This window comes from Podarcis vaucheri, assembly GCF_965113315.1.
Source record: "Podarcis vaucheri genome assembly, chromosome: 7".
Taxonomy (NCBI): domain Eukaryota; kingdom Metazoa; phylum Chordata; class Lepidosauria; order Squamata; family Lacertidae; genus Podarcis; species Podarcis vaucheri.
In genome coordinates, this window is record NC_138765.1 from 26631287 (window position 1) to 26648531 (window position 17245).

A 17245-nucleotide genomic window follows, 5' to 3' on the forward strand; every position below is an offset into this window, starting at 1 on the left:
TATCATACTTTTGGCTGGGTTTGTGTGACATGGGAAGCTGTGGTTAATCAAAAACACAAGCAAAAGTTTCTCAACTGTTTTCAGCAGCGCCAGGACTGGGAAAGCTTTCTCATGGTGTGTGAGATTTGTGTAATGGGCCTTGTACCTTGGTATTTCTCAAATAAGACTTTAAAAAACCCCAGTTAATGGGCAGAGTAAAACGAGAGCGTTTTTCTCTACGCTTTCTGACCCTGAAGCGTCTCAACATGTGGGGTTGGGGAACGAGGAGGTTCTTAATCTGTATTGCTGAATCTGCACATGCCTTGGAGTTAACAAATGCGTTGATAGCTACGAGTTTCTTTGCATACATAACTGACTTTTCTAGAAATCTGCCCTTTTTAAAAAAAACAAACCAAAGAAATTCAAGGGCTGTGAGGCACTAGAATGGTAAATTTGTCCACTCTGATAGGGTTGATGCACGCTATAATAAATACTCAAAAGTTTAAAGTCAACATGGGGTGGGAATTGTGTGACAAATATCTTGACTGTTGGGTCACCTATCAGTGGCATGAAGGTCCTGGAGAAAAGCGTTGCAAGACTATGATTGGGGGTGTAGATACGCTACAGGGATCTGTTTGGGTTGGGTTTTGCCTTTTCCATGGAGAAATACAGAAGCCAGGGAACTAAAAAATGAAAGGCAGCTATGGTGGGGGTGGAGGGATCTCACATTTCATTCACCTTTGGCCCTCCAGATGCTGCTGAACTACAGCTCCCATCATTCCTTGCCATGCTTCTCGGGCTTGATGGGAGTTCTAAAACCTTTGGAGACCTAATGGTTCTCCATACCTGTCAGGAAGGCTAGGATAAAAATAAGCAAATGTAAGGAGGCTTGCTGTATCAAGCCAATAGCCTACCTAAACCAACATCCTGTTGTCACAGAGGCCATCATTGAAATAGATTTTGAGAGGCAGGGCTTCTCTCGCTGGAAAATTCTGCTGGTAAGATTCTTCCATTTGCAACATTACTGTTTCCTGAACACAATTGCAACCCCAACAATCACAATAGTTTTATTATGCATTAATGTTTGCTTCGGGACGCGGGTGGCGCTGTGGGTAAAACCTCAGCGCCTAGGACTTGCCGATCGCTCGGTCGACGGTTCGAATCCCCGCGGCGGGGTGCGCTCCCGTCGTTCGGTCCCAGCGCCTGCCCACCTAGCAGTTCGAAAGCACCCCCGGGTGCAAGTAGATAAATAGGGACCGCTTACCAGTAGGAAGGTAAACGGCGTTCCGTGTGCTGTGCTGGCTCGCCAGATGCAGCTTGTCACGCTGGCCACGTGACCCGGAAATCTCTGCGGACAGCGCTGGCCCCCGGCCTATAGAGTGAGATGGGCGCACAACCCTAGAGTCTGTCAAGACTGGCCCGTACGGGCAGGGGTACTGTTACCTTTTTAATGTTTGCTTAAGCTTACTGACAAATCTGGATAGAAGGGCAGGGGGGATATATGTAAGTGAAAATTGCTCTCAGCAGATGAAATCAACCAGAGGCCCCTGCAATCATACCTTTCTGTAGTGGAAATGCAGAAGGCTAGTTGGTTTTATAAATTGCAGCTCTGTGTAGGTGAATTATTGCTGCTGTTGATCAGAAATGTACAGTCTGACTCTCAAAATGATAACATGAGCTTGGAAACAGTTAATATCTGGCTCCTGATTAAAGAACTTTACCCTTAGGAACCAAACAGGCCTTAGAATTAATTGATAAACATTGCATAATACTGAGAAAGGAAAATTCAATTCCCAGTGCAGAGAAGGTGATTCAATAAGGACTGGTGGCTGTGGGGAGGGGGATAACTAAGATCTACTCAACCAGAATTCATTCCCAGACCTTCATAATATGGGTATCAATGGTAGCTCTTGTCTCTTCCATGGTTAAAATTCCTGATCTTGATAATACTTCGGGCAAGTGGGCAAGACACACTGTACTCAGTGCAAAATCTATACTGTATTTGTCCTACAGGAAATATATATATCTTTGTCCTGCCTTGTTAATGCCCGTGCACCACCACTCAGAGTGACTAACAACAATTTAAAATTGTAATGCAACAAACCATGCATGCAACAATAAAAGTGCACAAAATACATATTTAAAAAAACAACTGCAGAGCTAAAAACAGCCTTCACAGATAAATGCAGTTTTGTTCCGCCATTCTTAAAACAGGGATCTGATTCAGCAGTTTATATTGCAGAGGGCTGATATTCTTATGACTGGAGTTCCTTTTTCTCTTGAGAAGCAGGGAAATTGCTTTGATAGGCTATTGCATCGCCTGCCCCCAACATATATACACATACATACATTTCGCTCCTTGCATTTGACAGAGATTTGATACAGAAGCTTGGTTGTTTTTGTGGGAGAGAGGCAATGGTATCTAAGGGAATGTTGTGGGTGGGGCAGAAAGAGGTGTGGAAAGAGGGTCTTGTTCTCAAACCAGACAGATGTTGGCTTCTCTTTGTTCTGAAGGCAGTGGGTGGGAGATGGCTAATCCTATCAGGCTGGAGTCCTCCTAATCAAACTGGAGTTCTGCTGCAGTTGGGATTGTCAGGAGAAGATCCTCGGAGGTCCCAGTCTCTCCTGAGCACTGCCCTGGATGAAGGCTTCTGTTCCGCTGCTCCTCTGAGCCTCCTTCCACCATGGAAGCAGCTCCTGAGATGGAATTAGCACAAACGCCTCCTGCCCGTAACCTAAATGGCAACTGGCACTACCAATTCCGCATCCTTCTGCTGGGCGACTCCATGGTGGGCAAAACGTCTCTGCTCAGATGCTACACAGAGGGGTGCTTCGTTCCATCCCCGTGCCCCACGGTGGGCGTGGAGTTCTACAGCAAGATGATGGAGCTGCCTCCAGGCATCAAGGTGAAGCTACAACTTTGGGACACGGCTGGCCAAGAGAGGTTCAGGTGAGGCGGGGAAAGATGCACATGCTGCTTACCGGTCCAAAACCTTTCCTTGTTCTACTTTCCCTACTGCTCTGGAAATAAGGTCTGGAAGCCAATCACATTAGCCTGTGCCGCGTTACTGCTCAGTTAGCAACAATCCATTCTGGTGTATAGACCTTTCGTGTCCATATCATTCCTTGCTCCCTGCATTTAATTTCAGCCAGGTTGGCAGTTTTGCTGGAATGCCAGCCAGTGGTGCCATGAAGGAAGGACTTGGAGGCAGGTATTCAGGGTCCCATGAGCGTGGTGGGTCAGGGGATAGCACCGGGTTGGCTTACTACATTTTGAAGTAACCTAAGTGTATCACCCTGTCTGTAAAGGATGGGTAGGAGGAGCTTTCAAGGCCACTATGTCCAGAGTCTAAAATGTCCTAGCTGCACCACAGATACCACCTGTCTTCATTCCCCACATATTTCATCCCCACTTATTATTCCCCCTACTGGATTTATAATTTTTTTATTAAAAAAAAATTAGTGTTATCCTTCGCAATTAAGTTGAGATTTTAAGAAATTAAATAGAAATGGAATAGGGAGGGGGAATAAGCATTTAGCACATTCCTGTCCCACCTTTCCTCCTATAGAGTCCTCTTTTGTTGCAGGACACACTCTCTTTTTCATAGGTACCGTATGTAAAATGAGAGTCGTCATAGCGATCCATAGTTAAAGGTAGAAGTTGGCAAATGTGTCCTTTTTTTTTTTTTTTTTTTGCTCTTTAAAATACCGCAGCCCTATCTTCACACTAACCCTGTAAGGCGCATTAGGCCAGGAGAAAAAGAATGACAACCCCAGAACGAGCTAGGGAACATATTGGTTCCAATCTGTCTGTAGATCTTAGGAACTGGTTGGCATCAGGAAACACCCTACACTACAGGAACAAGGAAGGGATTAACTGGGGGAGAAGGCAGGGGGCCTGGGCAGAAGGTTCAAGCTCAGGCTTCATTTATTCATCAATACCAGGGGAGGGAAACCTGTGAACTGCTAGATGTTGGGCTCCAATTCTCATCAGCCCCAGGCAGTAGCAAGGGTTGATGGGAGTTGCTGGCCAGCAACATCTGGAGAACCAAACTTTTCCCCACCCCCAAGTAAGCCTGGTGTTCCTAAGCAAGAAAGTAGTGGATAATTGAGCTCATGTGGTACTGAAAAAAGTTCCAGCAGCAAAGGCACAGCTCCTCAAAGGAATCTTGATATAATTACTTAGAATGTGTACAGTGCTTTGCTGATGGTTAGTGACTTGTCATCCCGTGATCATCAATTCAGGTGACACAGGGTTTTACAGAGCCATCTGAGACAGTTTCTCGAAGGAGCTCACAGTGGTGTATGTGGTTCACCCCCTCCTCAGTTAATGCCTACAGCAGTCCCTACAGGTAGGTTAGGATGAGAGGCAATGACCGGCCCCTGGTCATGCAGTGAGCTTCCTGTTCAAGTGGGGATTTGAACCCTGCTCTCCCGGGTCCTAGACCAACACACTAACCCAGAGCCTTCCAAATGTTTCATGTTGGTGACATACTTTTTAGACATGCATCATTTTGCGACACAGTTTTTACTCGCAAACCAAAGGTACCCCTTTCCAGCCCTGGGAGGAGCGCAGGGAGTGTTTGCACAACACACCAACACACTGCAGCCGACACACTAACATGTCACGACACACAGTTTGGAAAGCTCTGCACTAACCACTACGCCACACTGATCTCACCAGCTCGCTTTAAGCTGTCTCTGGGTTTGGTCAGAAACTAGATGTTTGTGCATATCTTTGAGAATCATGAGTATTGACGAATCATTCTGGGCTGAATAATGAACTCCCTCTAGCAATCTTGGTTAGATTTCTGTTGGCACTCTGCACAAAAGTTGCCTGTGTTTTTCACAGAATCGGTGGAAAAAACAGCTGAAGGGAGGGTAGTGCATAGCTGAGTGTTGTGCTTTTGGGTGGGGTGGGGGATATTTCAAGGTTGTCTGTTGTTAATGTTCTTTTGCAGAGTTGAGAAATTGATCCCATTCAGTGAATAGAAGCCTGAGGGCATTGATCTCAAGTAATCCCAGAGGCCATCATATCTCTTTGGAATGTCTGACCTTGCTTACTGATCCACTCCGTTATTGACACAACCTTACCAACTCCCTTTTTCTTGCTAATTTTGCTGCAAACAATGGCACTCTCCTATCAGCTCCTCTTCAGAGATAAGATTTGTATGTAGAATCTCTGCTTGTTTATGTGGTTGTAAATCGTATAGGCGTCTCCTCACTTGCTTACCCTGCCCCTAGCCATGAGCTGGGCTGGGAGATAAAGGCATGGCAGGAAGGTAAAGAAGGAAAGGAGATGTTTAAGGAAATTAGAAACTGAAATAAAATGTCAATATTTATCAATAAACAAATTGGGAAAAAGAAAGGAAGGAATAAGAGAGGAAATTGTTACAGTATGAAGAAGTGAATGCAAAAGGGCCAGAGAGAAGGGATGGAAGAAAGTGGCAGGTTTTTTTCCTTTTTGAGCTGAGTGTGGAAGGAGAAAGGGAAATGAAATGATAAGAGGTAGGTAAAAATATTTTGAGAAGCATGTGGCAGTAGGAAGGAAAAAATATAAAAGAAAAAACCTCCTCCACTTCAAGCCTCTCTAATCAAATTCTGCCTAAAATAGAGAGGTTGAGTTGTTTCATATCACATTTCTGTGCTTAGCTTGAGGAAAGCTGAACCATGGAACTCCTTGCCGCAAGGAAAATGCTGTGGCTAAGAATTTAGCAATGTCCCAAAGGTGGTTTAGATATCATAGGAAAATTATGTGAGTATATGTTATTTATTTTACTCAATACATTTATATCAGGCCTTTTCTCCAAGTTGCTCAAGGCAGAATTCTTCCTCCCGCACTAAGACTACATTGTACTATAAAACTGACATTGCTCAGCATCAATAAATTTCTGAAGACTTTGTGGATATGTTTTGCTAATGTAGTTTAGCAATATCTGTAAAGGCAAATGGGAGTTCTGTGCTTACAAAGTCCTGGACATGGTTATGAAGAGTTGGCATTTGGTAACTAGACAAGTGACTTATAGAAAGTCTCCATGATATATTGGTAGAAGGTTAAATTAATTATTTTAATTTGCTGCTTCTGTTCTTAGGTGCATCACCAGATCCTTCTACCGGAACGCAGTGGGTGTACTCTTGGTCTTCGATATGACCAACCGGAGGTCCTTTGAGAGCATCTTTGATTGGTACCATGAAGTGACCAGTGTTATGGAGAAGGTCGTCTTCCTCTTGGTTGGCCACAAAAGTGACCTCCAGTCAATGAACAGAGTCACAGTCGAAGAAGCAGAGGGACTGGCCATTTCTCTGGGCACACAATTTATTGAGACGTCTGCCAAGGACAACCTCAATATAGATTTGGCTTTTGCGACCATCACCAATGCTATCTATGACGCTCTGAGAAACAAGGAGATTGACTTGCAGGAAGGGTGGGATGGTGTGAAGGTGATCCATAAGAAGAGAACTAGCGGTCTTCAGAGAAGGAAGAAGGCCCCGCAAGAAAAATGCAATTGCTAACCAAAGTCAAGGAGTGAGATGTGGTTGGAAGGGGGCAGTGGGCGGGCTCTAAAGAGGAGAAACGAGTGGAACTCTTTCATAGCCAAGGTTCTGAGATGGAAGCTGCAGAGGACCTCAATGACTGGACCCTCAAAGTGACATCCACTCATCAGCATTCAAGACTGTTGCGGGATGCATACTGATGGTGGGCAGGGCTGGAGTCATCAGTGAGCTGATAATGCTAAGGTTGCAAGTTCGATCCCTGTATGGGACAGCTGCATATTCCTGCATTGCAGGGGGTTGGACTAGATGGTCCTCAGGGTCCCTTTCCAACTCTACAATTCTGTGATTCTAAGGCCAGAGCCCAAGTGATGAACCCCCTCCCCGCCCTCATTTTCCCCTCTTGCCACCTACTGGAAATGAGGCTGCATTTGGCCCTGTGGGTGTCAAAGATGGTTTGGATAGCACCAGAGCAGATAGGAGAGAATCTGGAAAACAGTTGTTTGCAGCTGAAAAGCTTGCTACACTGACCTTTCAATGCAAGTGGTCTTCTAAAATGCATCTGAATTGCTTTGAAATGTTCAGATTATGAGAGCGTATTCTTCAGTTGTTCTGCAGAAAAGTTACGCATAATTTGCTGTGTAAAGAGCTGGGAAATTGTAAGGGGAATATCTGTTAATAGTTGGGGTGGGAAAACAGTGGCGTAGCGTGGGTTGTCAGCACCCGGGGCAAGGCAAGTAATTTGCGCCCCCTAACCCTAACCCTCAGATGTTGCGCCCGGTGCAGCCCGCCCCCCCTGCACCCCCCACGCTACGCCACTGTGGGAAAATGATAATGGGTGCAAGGATATTCAGAGTTCAGTCATTTAGATAGAGTCAACATTCCACTATATTTGAGAACACAAAAAAGAAAGAAAGAAAGAAAGAAAGAAAGAAAGAAAGAAAGAAAGAAAGAAAGATTTTCATCTTGAGTAGATGACTTGGGGGTTCTGGGAACGCTGGAGGCCCATTTTAATGTGAAACAAGGGTGCTGATTTCAAAACAAAAAAATAAAGTCATACTGCTGGTTTATGCTTAGTTTCTCTATATGCCACTTTTCTATACTAAGTTTAATGTAGACTAAAGCTATCATTTAATTCTTAAAATACTGTAATACAACTCAAAGGGTTGTATCCGATACTGGCCCTGAAATTTATTGAAATTAATGTTCCTGTTAGGCTTAGGCTCATAATGAGACATACGCACCCTGCCGAGGTGCATATTCAAGGGATTATTTAGGCAAAAGATCTGAAAACCATGGTAAAAAGAGTGACATATTAATGGTTGAAGTCTCATGAGACTTAAAAGGTAAAGGTAATGGACCCCTGACCATTAGGTCCAGTTGTGGACGACTCTGGGGTTGTGGCGCTCATCTCGCTTTATTGGCTGATGGAACCGGCATACAGCTTCCGGGTCATGTGGCCAGCATGAAAAAGCCGCTTCTGGCGAACCAGAGCAGTGCACGGAAACGCCGGTTACTTTCCCAGTGGAGTGGTACCTATTTATCTACTTGCACTTTGATGTGCTTTCGAACTGCTGGGTTGGCAGGAGCTGGGACCGAACAATGGGAGCTCACCTCGTCGCGGGGATTTGAACCGCCAACCTCATGAGACATATAGGATAAATTCATATTTTAGTTTTATTTATTTATTTTATGAATCACATCACCAGAAACCAAGGCAGCTATAGTGCCATCTGCTGGGGAATCCTTCCACACCTCATAGATTCATGAGGCAATTCAAACAAGCATATTCATCCCCTAACTTGTGTCCTCACCCCACTCAGGACAACGGGTGTTTAGATTTCTGTGAGCAGCAGGTGGCAGAGGATGATGATGATGATAACAATAACAATAATATACTTATACCCCACCCATCTGACTGGGTTTCCCCAGCCACTCCTTAGACATAGCATACAAAGTAAGATCTGTTCAAACCTTGTACGAGTCATTGCGGAGTTTTTCCTTCTTGCTCTTAAGTTGATTTCCCCATCAGCAGGAGTGCCAAATTTGAAGCATCTGTTCCCTCAGCTTCTACCCAGAGAGGGTTCAGTCTGTCCATCTTGCAGCAATGATCGGTTGTGCAGTTAGTTCTTTAGAAGCTGCAGGAGGAAGTTCCAGTTCAAAGATAAGAAGAGCAGCAAGGGCATGGAACTGGGTCAGATTTGTCATGAGGCAATTCTTATTTATTTAAACGGCAAGCTTCTTAGCGGCTTCTTGCTGTTGCCCTTGAAAACACCTCTGAAGATAAATATAGCAAAGTCATCCTTGATGGGAAAACCCTTTCTGAATCCTCGTGAATTCATGAGGCAATTCTTATTTATTTATCAAACAGGTTCTTCTACTGTTGCCATTTGAAAAACTCTGCTCTGCCCCCCTCGGGGCTTTGGAGACAGGAGACAGGAGACAAAGAGGTGACTCCTGAAACAGAAACATTCTGCTCCTTCTCTTCCAGTGGCTTCAAAAGAGAGAGAGATTTGGAACATATTCGACTGTGGTCTCTGCCCCAACAGTTCACTGCCCCTGCTTGTTTCTGAGGGAAAAGGTGTCAAAAGAGAGAGGCAGTGTGGAGTAGGGGTTAGAGTGCTGACCTAGGAGCTGGGAGACTAGAGTTCAAATCCCTGCTGAGCCATGAAGCCCACTGAGTGGATTTGGGTCTGTCACTCTCTCTCCTACCTCATAGGGTTGTTGTGAGGATAAAATGGAGAGCATACCATTTTAGGGACGCGGGTGGTGCTGTGGGTTAAACCACAGAGCCTAGGACTTGCCAATCAGAAGGTCAGCGGTTTGAATCCCCGCGATGGAGTGAGCTTCCATTGCTCGGTCCCTGCTCCTGCCAACCTAGCAGTTCAAAAGCACGTCAAAGTGCAAGTAGATAAATAGGTACTGCTCCAGCGGGAAGGTAAAACGGCATTTCCGTGCACTGCTCTGGTTTGCCAGAAGTGGCTTAGTCATGCTGGCCACATGACCCGGAAGCTGTACGCTGGCTCCCTCGGCCAATAAAGCGAGATGAGCGCCGCAACCCCAGAGTCGGTCACGACTGGACCTAATGGTCAGGGGTCCCTTTACCATCTTGAACTCTTTGGGGAAAAGGTAAATGTAATAATAGACATAATAACTAAAGTTTTCCACAGAATAAGTTGTGGAACTCCTTTAATTCCTGCTCAGACAGCTCTCAGCCCTTTTTGTTTTTGATAGGGATGGTGTCTGATACTGTATAGTTAACCTCCTGACTGACAAGGTTTTGCAGGGAATCTCCTTACAATACCCATGACTTCATTCTAACACTTTTGGACATATGAGTCAGACTCCCCACAGTTTCTGCCTAGTCTGCAGCGTTTACATACTGGCCAGCGCAAAATGTTTGATAGCCCCGCTCCTTTATCTTAATGCTTGAGACTTCAGGGCGGGATGACAAGGAGGAAGGAGATTCATGTCACCTGTGCTTTAAATTAATTCCTGGGTGGTTACTTCTGTTTCCAAATCCCTGATCTGCACTGACTTAATCCAGCAATGGGGGCAGGGGGAAAGCTTCCACACAACCAGGGCAGTTTGGATAAAATATACCCCCCCCCTTCACTCCACTTGCTATTTTGCACCTCAGCGACAGAATTTGTGCTGCACCAAAATGGTCACCATACTAGGCTGAAACTTTCCTGTTGTAGAACTTCTACAGGAGAGTCAGCCTGATGACAGCCCAAAAGAAGAAACACCCATGCCAGGAATGTCTCCCTTGACACATCTCCCCTGGAAACCAGAGCTGTCTTTTTCTACTTTGCTGGAGAACTGGCCTCACAGAAAGAAACCTTGGAATATGCAGTACCTCTAAGGGCCAGAGCTGATGGGAAAGAGGGAGGGTAAGAAATCTCCTGTAGATGGTGGCTAGTTAAAGCCCAATCTCTATGTGCAGAGATGGTCTTCCTGCCCTTACCTGGGATGTGCTTCCTGCAGACCAGGTGGCTGCTGTTGGTCCTGCATGAGGATTTTGGCCATGACCTGATGTACCTAGCACAGAGGTCCTGATGCTGTGGACCACCCATCACCAGTGGTCCACGAGCATCATTAAGGTGGTCTGCAATACGTCTGCGGATTTGTGATTGAAGGCAGGAGGCGGCTTTAAATAGTCATATTGATTTTTAGCTGCATTTTTATTGCTTCTATCCCCCCCCCCCCGTATTGCATTTTTTCCCTGCACAGTATTACAATTTGAATTCTAGGGAAAGGAGCTGGAAACAAAGCTGCCAATATCTTAAGACCATTATACAGTGGCATAGTGTGGTGGGGAGGGGGCCCCAGGGTCGTAAAATGGTTAGGGGAGCAAAATTTCAACATCTGTTGCCGCCTCAGTACGGCTGCACTCTTCTGTCTCTGGGCTCTGTTGAAAATGGCTTCCCCACGTGAACCGGAAAGTGACCTCTCCAGAAAACGGAACAACTCATCTTTCCTTATCTGTGTGGCTATGATCTCCTGGTAATGCAGACAGCATTAGGAAGTTGGGCGTGCATGTGTGCTCCATCCATTTCCCTCCCATCCACTCACCCTTCCATGTGGCCCCGGGCACTGGCAACCCACGCTACGCCACTGCCGTTATACAGATCTATGGCGCAACTGCACTTTGGAGCACTGAGTACAGTTCTAGCTGCCTCTCCTCAAAAAGAATATTGTGGTTGGAAAAGGGTCAGAAAAGGGCAGCCAACATGATCCAGCGATCGTGTGAGGAAAGGTTGCAACATTTGGGGCTTTTAAAATGTAGATAAAAGGTACCGTATTTTTCACTCTATAACACGCACCCGACCATAACACGCACGTAGTTTTTAGAGGAGGAAAATCCGTAGGCATGCCACCCTTAGGCATTTCCTCCATAACACACACAGACATTTCCCCTTACTTTCTAGGAGGAAAAAAGTGAGTGTTATGGTGCAAAAAATACGGTAGGTTGAGATAGGATAAAGGTAAAGGTACCCCTGCCCGTACGGGCCAGTCGTGACCGACTCTAGGGTTGTGCGCTCATCTCGCTCAAGAGGCCGGGAGCCGGCGCCGTCCGAAGACACTTCCGGGTCACGTGGCCAGCGTGACGAAGCTGCTCTGGCGAGCCAGCACCAGCACAGCACACGGAAACGCCGTTTACCTTCCCGCTATAAAGTGGTACCTATTTATCTACTTGCACTTAGGGGTGCTTTCAAACTGCTAGGTGGGCAGGGGCTGGGACCGAATGACGGGAGTTCACCCCGCTGCGGGGCATGGAGAAAGGGACTAGAGAAAGGTTTTTCTCCCTCTCTCTTAACACTTGTGGACAACCAATGAAACTGATTGTTGTAAGATTAAGCACAGACAAAAGAAAGCAATAGTGACTGAAGAGCAGTGAGGCTGCAATCCCATGCAAGAAAGTATTCCAAGTAAATATGCACCCAAGTAGGTCCCCATTTTGTTTTTGTTTTCTAAATTCTAAGGTTTGGCACTTTTCCTAGAGAAAGGGCATGTACACTCACACTCACATAGATAACATCTGATACGTTCTAATGAGAGTGATGTGTTTTCTCATTAGAGCTCTGAAAGGGTTTAATGTATTCTCCTGATGCTCTGACTGCTGGCCCAGAAATATTATCTTTTTGCTACCAGAAAGAAGAAAGGGTGCTGTTACCCATAGAATATATGTGAAATGTTCTTCCTCTCTGCCTGGCTTCCCCTCCCATAAACGTTGCACATTCTCAGGGTGGGGCAGAAAAAGGGCGAGTTATGAACATCCAGGCGGGCTTAGCAGCTGCCTGCCTGAACATGAAATGAAACAGCCGTCAGCCCCAGGCTGTAGATGCGACCAATCTGCTTTCACCTACAACAAGCCTCAACCAGTTTTCCGCTTCTGTCGGAGCTCAAGAACAGCGTTTTCCACTTGGCCGTGTGGCTGGATAAATCTTGACACTGGGAGTGGAGTGCCTAGTTTGTGCCACTGTACGAGCGTTCCCACTTGCCTCTCCAGCTTCCTTCTCCCCTCGCCCCCAGCCTCCGGATGGCAGTAGATTCGCTCTGGCACTACCAGTTCCGGATTATCATGTTGGGGGACTCCACTGTGGGAAAATCCTGTCTCCTGAAGCGCTACGCCGAAGGGGTCTTCCTTGAGTCCATGAATCAAACTGTGGGTGTGGATTTTTATGTTCACTTCCTGGAGATTGAGCCTGACCTGCGCATCAAACTACAGTTTTGGGATACAGCTGGGCAAGAGCGGTTCAGGTGAGTTTAGAATGGAAGTTTTATCTGTAGTAAGGAGAGAGAAATGAAGAGGTGATATGACAGCCACCTTCAAGTTGTTGAAGGGCTTTCACATGAGAGGATGGGGAACTTGTCCAGCAATGGGGGAAAGAACTTGGTGGTAAAGAAAAGAATAGGTATGTAAAAAAGAGAATTCTTGGATGGCAAGATCAAAATTTGAAACAAGTACTCCTTTGTGAGAGAGATCAAATCACAAAATATGCAGTAAAGTGTGGAAATATAGGCTTTTAAAATATGCCGTTGCAAATTTATTCCAAAGTTCCCCTCTTCCCTAGCGTTGAAAAATACCACTCATTCAGTGAATTAAAAATGGTTTACTTACAAACTCCAGAGGTCAGATTCATGTGGTTTTCCATACAGCATTCAGAAAAGTTGCACAGGCGGTGGAACCTGGCTTAGTCACAGTAGTGAAAGTTCCTAGATTATTGGTCTATGAACTCAAGAAAGGCTTGTCAGAGCCATGAGCTCTTTACATGCTGAGCTTCTCAGGTAGACTGTGGTACAACACTACACTTAAACTACCTTCCAAGGTGAGGGGGAGTGACCCCAGCTAAGCCTGCAGAACCCCTTCATGCATTAATTAAACTTAAGCATGTTGGTTATATGAGGCTGGTTTTCACACACTTGGGGCCCTCCACATGTCGCTGAACTACAATTCCCATCACTTGGAGTCCAACAACATCTGGTGGGTTACAGGTTCCCCATTATCTTATTACTTTCCTTATGGCAAGAAGTCTGATTTGGGGGATTAAGCAGGTTTTGTTGTGCAATACCTCCCAACCAGCTATAATTGTGCAATCTGAATTTGTTCGTTTGCGACTGAATCACCCCCCCCAAAAAAAAAAGTCTGGAAGCATCCAAGGTGTGCTGCAGACATACGCCAGCTGTTTATATGAGTAACTCCTCATTCTGTAGACTCAAAACTGATTAAGTAGGAGGGGTTCCTCCCTTTCCTGAAAGGCGTCTCTATTTGTATTTCCTTCTTCTGTCTCATAAAACGGCTGTTTGTGAAAGATTTTGTTGGACTCATGAAGACTCATTTCCATCTGGCATATATTTTAATGCTGCTTTCAATAACGTTTTAATGCAATTATGTTAACTAACTTTGTCACTAAAATAATAATTAACTAATGCTGGAATTGTTTACGTAATTTACACATCTGACTCAGGATGGTATCCAATGCATTTATTCCATTAGCACAAGCCTAAATTGTTGTGCTATAGAATTGCAGAGTTGGTAGGGACCCTGAGGGAAATCTGGTCAAAGCCCATCAAATGCAGCAACAAGTTGCTTCTGATACAAGCCTTGGACATCAGTAACCAAACTATGTAACTCCATCAATAACTTATGCGGTAATATTGTTTGCTATATATTCCAATATTCAGCAAATGAATTCCAACTTAATTTCTGGAATTGGCCAAGCTGCCATGCCCTTCTTAGGTGAGTTTAACAATACACAATGTGTTCCAAATCTTATTCAATCCATCTTTCATCTTAGGCCTTGTGTTCTCTTCCATTCATAGCCCTCTTCTGTCCAAAGCAACATACTATGCCAATAAAGATTAAAAACATTAAGCCAGTATAAAGTAAAAAGGTAAAGGACCCCTGGATGGTTAAGTCCAGTCAAAGGCGACTATGGGGGTGCAGCACTCATCTCACTTTCAGGCCAAGAGAGCCAAGCATTTGTCCACAGACAGCCTTCCAGGTCATGTGGCCAGCATGACTAAACCGCTTCTAGTGCAATGGGGCATCGTGATAGAAACCAGAGCACACAGAAATGCCATTTACCTCCCTGCCACAGCAGTAGCTATTTATCTACTTGCACTGGCATGCTTTCGAACTGCTAGGTTGGCAGGTGCTGTGACAGAGCAACGGGAGCTCACCCCGTCACAGGGACTCGAACCACCAACCTTCTGATCAGCAAGAGGCTCAGTGGTTTAGACCACAGCGCCACTCGCATCCCCAGTATATAAACCAGTATATAATGCTCTAAGGTGGTTGATTGTATGAAGGTGACCCAAGTGAGAATGAGTTTCCTTCTTTGTGTTTCCTGACCTAGGTCTGTGACGCGTTCCTATTACCGCAACTCCGCTGGAGGTGTGCTGGTGTTTGACCTGGCCAACAGAGCATCCTTCGAAAGCATCCGGAAGTGGCACCAGGAAGTGATGGACACGGTGAAGCCTCACCACATTGTCTTTGTGCTGGTTGGGCACAAGAGCGATTTGGAGGCTGAGAGGAAGGTTGGACAAAAGGAGGCGGAAAAACTGGCCACTTTGCTGGAGGCCAAGTACATTGAGACGTCTGCGAAGAGCAACAGGAACGTGGGGGAGGCTTTCCAGATCTTGACGCTGGGAATATACGAGGCTCTGAAAAGCGGGAAAATGAGACCCAGTGAACAGTGGGACGGGGTGAAAAGCAAACTGCCACCCTTGGCACAGCCTGAGGCCCAGGCACAGGAAGGGGGCAAGAAATGTTCCTGCTAGGAAATGGCAACTGCCTCTGGGAAAGTGTGTGGGCCCTTTTGTACAATAACCCATGCATGATGCCCATGAGCCATTCATCTAGAAAGCAATGAAGGCTATAAAAGGCTTTTATAGGCTGGTGTATAAGGAAAGGTGCATTCCCTTTTGTTATTGCTAACCTAACATATGGGTTACAGAATGAAGGCAGAGAACATTGATTTGAGGCTCCCTTTGGCATACTGACAATTACTGCAACATACACCTTTCATTGCTACACGTACCACACATCTCTGGAAATATTTTTTTGCACCTGGTCTACCTGGTTTCAACCTTGCTCCACCCATCTCTTGCTCCCCCCCACATACCCCCAACTCTTGCCATCTCCTGTTTTTACCTCTGCTGCGGAAGAGGCTGGCTTGAAATGTGTGGAGGTATTATGGACCTGCTCTCCCTGAAAAGCATGCCTAAACTGTAGTCATCATGTTAGCTCACCGCCTGATTTGTGAACACCTTCATTAACCTATCCTCTTTGGCTGATCAGTTTGAGAACTCTTGATACACTTTCATCACCTGTTTTTAGGAGGAAAAAACATTGGTGCCTAATTTAAGTCTACAGAAGACCTGTGGATACAAGTAAACACTATTTCAAATTAATTTTCTCTACTCCTGTTGTCTCAAGGAGAGGCCTGAAGGGGATAGGGAAAAATGGGGCTTTTATAGTCGCACAGACTTGGGTAATGAGCAAACCTCCAGATTAATCAGAACTATTGTTCAGTGGTACGAAAAATGAAGATGGCAGAACCTGCCACACACAAGAGTTTTGGATGGAATGGGAAGAAGTGCTTTGGCGAATTACCGGTAGGTTCAATCATGCTTCGTGCAAAGAGACAGGTTGCAAGAAGGCATATTGTGGAAGAGGCCAGTGAATGCTACCCCTTTGATAATACAAAAGTGACCAGTTATTTATATCTGTCCCAATCACTAATTGAAACACATGGGTTCCTTGTAAGGTAGAGAACAGAAATAAAGGAAAATACAGCCATCTTTATACTTGCAGAACTAGATTATCAGTTTTAGGTGGCAGGGTGGGTAAAGTGTTGATAGAAGTGAAGTTTGGAAGTGTTAGCAGGTGGTTGGAGGGTATTGTCTCCCATAGGTAAAATCCCACCCCTGTGGGTAAAAGGTAATCTCCTACAGATCCCCTGCTGCGCAGCAAAATTCAGTCATCCCTCCCAAGCAGACAATAATGGCAAGCAAGCATCTGAATAAAAGCCATTCCCAAACATACTTTATAATTCTTTGATAGCACCTGCCTTCTTGTCAGTGCAAATGTTCCCTTGCCTGTATTGTGGATTTCTAGGCTCTAGGACATCTCCCATTATCAAGCAAATATGTTGCATTTATAGATGACTTAACAGGGGACAACAAAAAGCACCATTTTGGAACCATGGTAGCAATGTCAGATCAACAGTTCATACAAAATGTGGTGGTGGAGACAACATGTTGGAGAACCCTCAGTTGTAAAGAGCCAATTGTTCCAAAACTAAGGTTGATGCACACATGGGAGAAGGCAACATTGGACCTACATCTGAGCAATTGTTTAGATTCAGTCTTTATTACATGTTTACAATGCTAAAGGCTGTATAAACTGCCAGGATGCTAAATTCTGCACTTTATGTTGCCGCTATAGAATATGCAGAGGCCCTGCTAAGATGTCACCTCTTACGAAAACTGTACACTCAGTAATCCAATTTAACGGCTGGTGGTTCAAATTCTTAGGCTTGCATCCAATGTTAGTCTATAGCTAATGCAAGATGGAGCTAAAGGAATCTATTCTACACATGCGGCTACTCAAAAGTAAACCCACTGAAATTAAAGGACAAGACAAACTTAATCCATTACTTTCAGTGGGTCTACTCTGAATTGAACCTAGTTGTTTGCAACCCCCCGATTCAAACATTTCCACTGTTTTCAAAGGTTTTCCAAGAGATAAACCATATACTGTACA

The 17245-nt window shown here is 45.2% G+C and overlaps 2 protein-coding genes across 2 annotated transcripts; both read left to right on the forward strand.

Moving 5' to 3' along the window:
• The first annotated feature begins 2024 nt into the window (after positions 1 to 2024).
• On the forward strand, positions 2025 to 6908 carry RAB42 (RAB42, member RAS oncogene family). Its single transcript, XM_082229426.1, has 2 exons — positions 2025 to 2929; positions 6072 to 6908. The coding sequence occupies exons 1-2, from the start codon at positions 2664 to 2666 to the stop codon at positions 6490 to 6492; spliced, it is 687 nt and encodes a 228-aa protein (XP_082085552.1). The 5' UTR covers positions 2025 to 2663; the 3' UTR covers positions 6493 to 6908.
• A 5319-nt stretch (positions 6909 to 12227) lies between these two features.
• On the forward strand, positions 12228 to 16522 carry LOC309537301 (ras-related protein Rab-39B-like). Its single transcript, XM_082232137.1, has 2 exons — positions 12228 to 12735; positions 14835 to 16522. The coding sequence occupies exons 1-2, from the start codon at positions 12515 to 12517 to the stop codon at positions 15256 to 15258; spliced, it is 645 nt and encodes a 214-aa protein (XP_082088263.1). The 5' UTR covers positions 12228 to 12514; the 3' UTR covers positions 15259 to 16522.
• Positions 16523 to 17245: the final 723 nt, after the last annotated feature.

Excerpts from the sequence above, each read along its gene's own strand:
- RAB42 (XM_082229426.1), top strand. The coding sequence starts at position 2,664 with ATGGAAGCAGCTCCTGAGATGGAATTAGCACAAACGCCTCCTGCCCGT. Across the intron at positions 2,930-6,071 it reads GCTGGCCAAGAGAGGTTCAG|GTGCATCACCAGATCCTTCT; the intron begins GTGAGGCGGGGA and ends TTCTGTTCTTAG.
- LOC309537301 (XM_082232137.1), top strand. The coding sequence starts at position 12,515 with ATGGCAGTAGATTCGCTCTGGCACTACCAGTTCCGGATTATCATGTTG. Across the intron at positions 12,736-14,834 it reads GCTGGGCAAGAGCGGTTCAG|GTCTGTGACGCGTTCCTATT; the intron begins GTGAGTTTAGAA and ends TTCCTGACCTAG.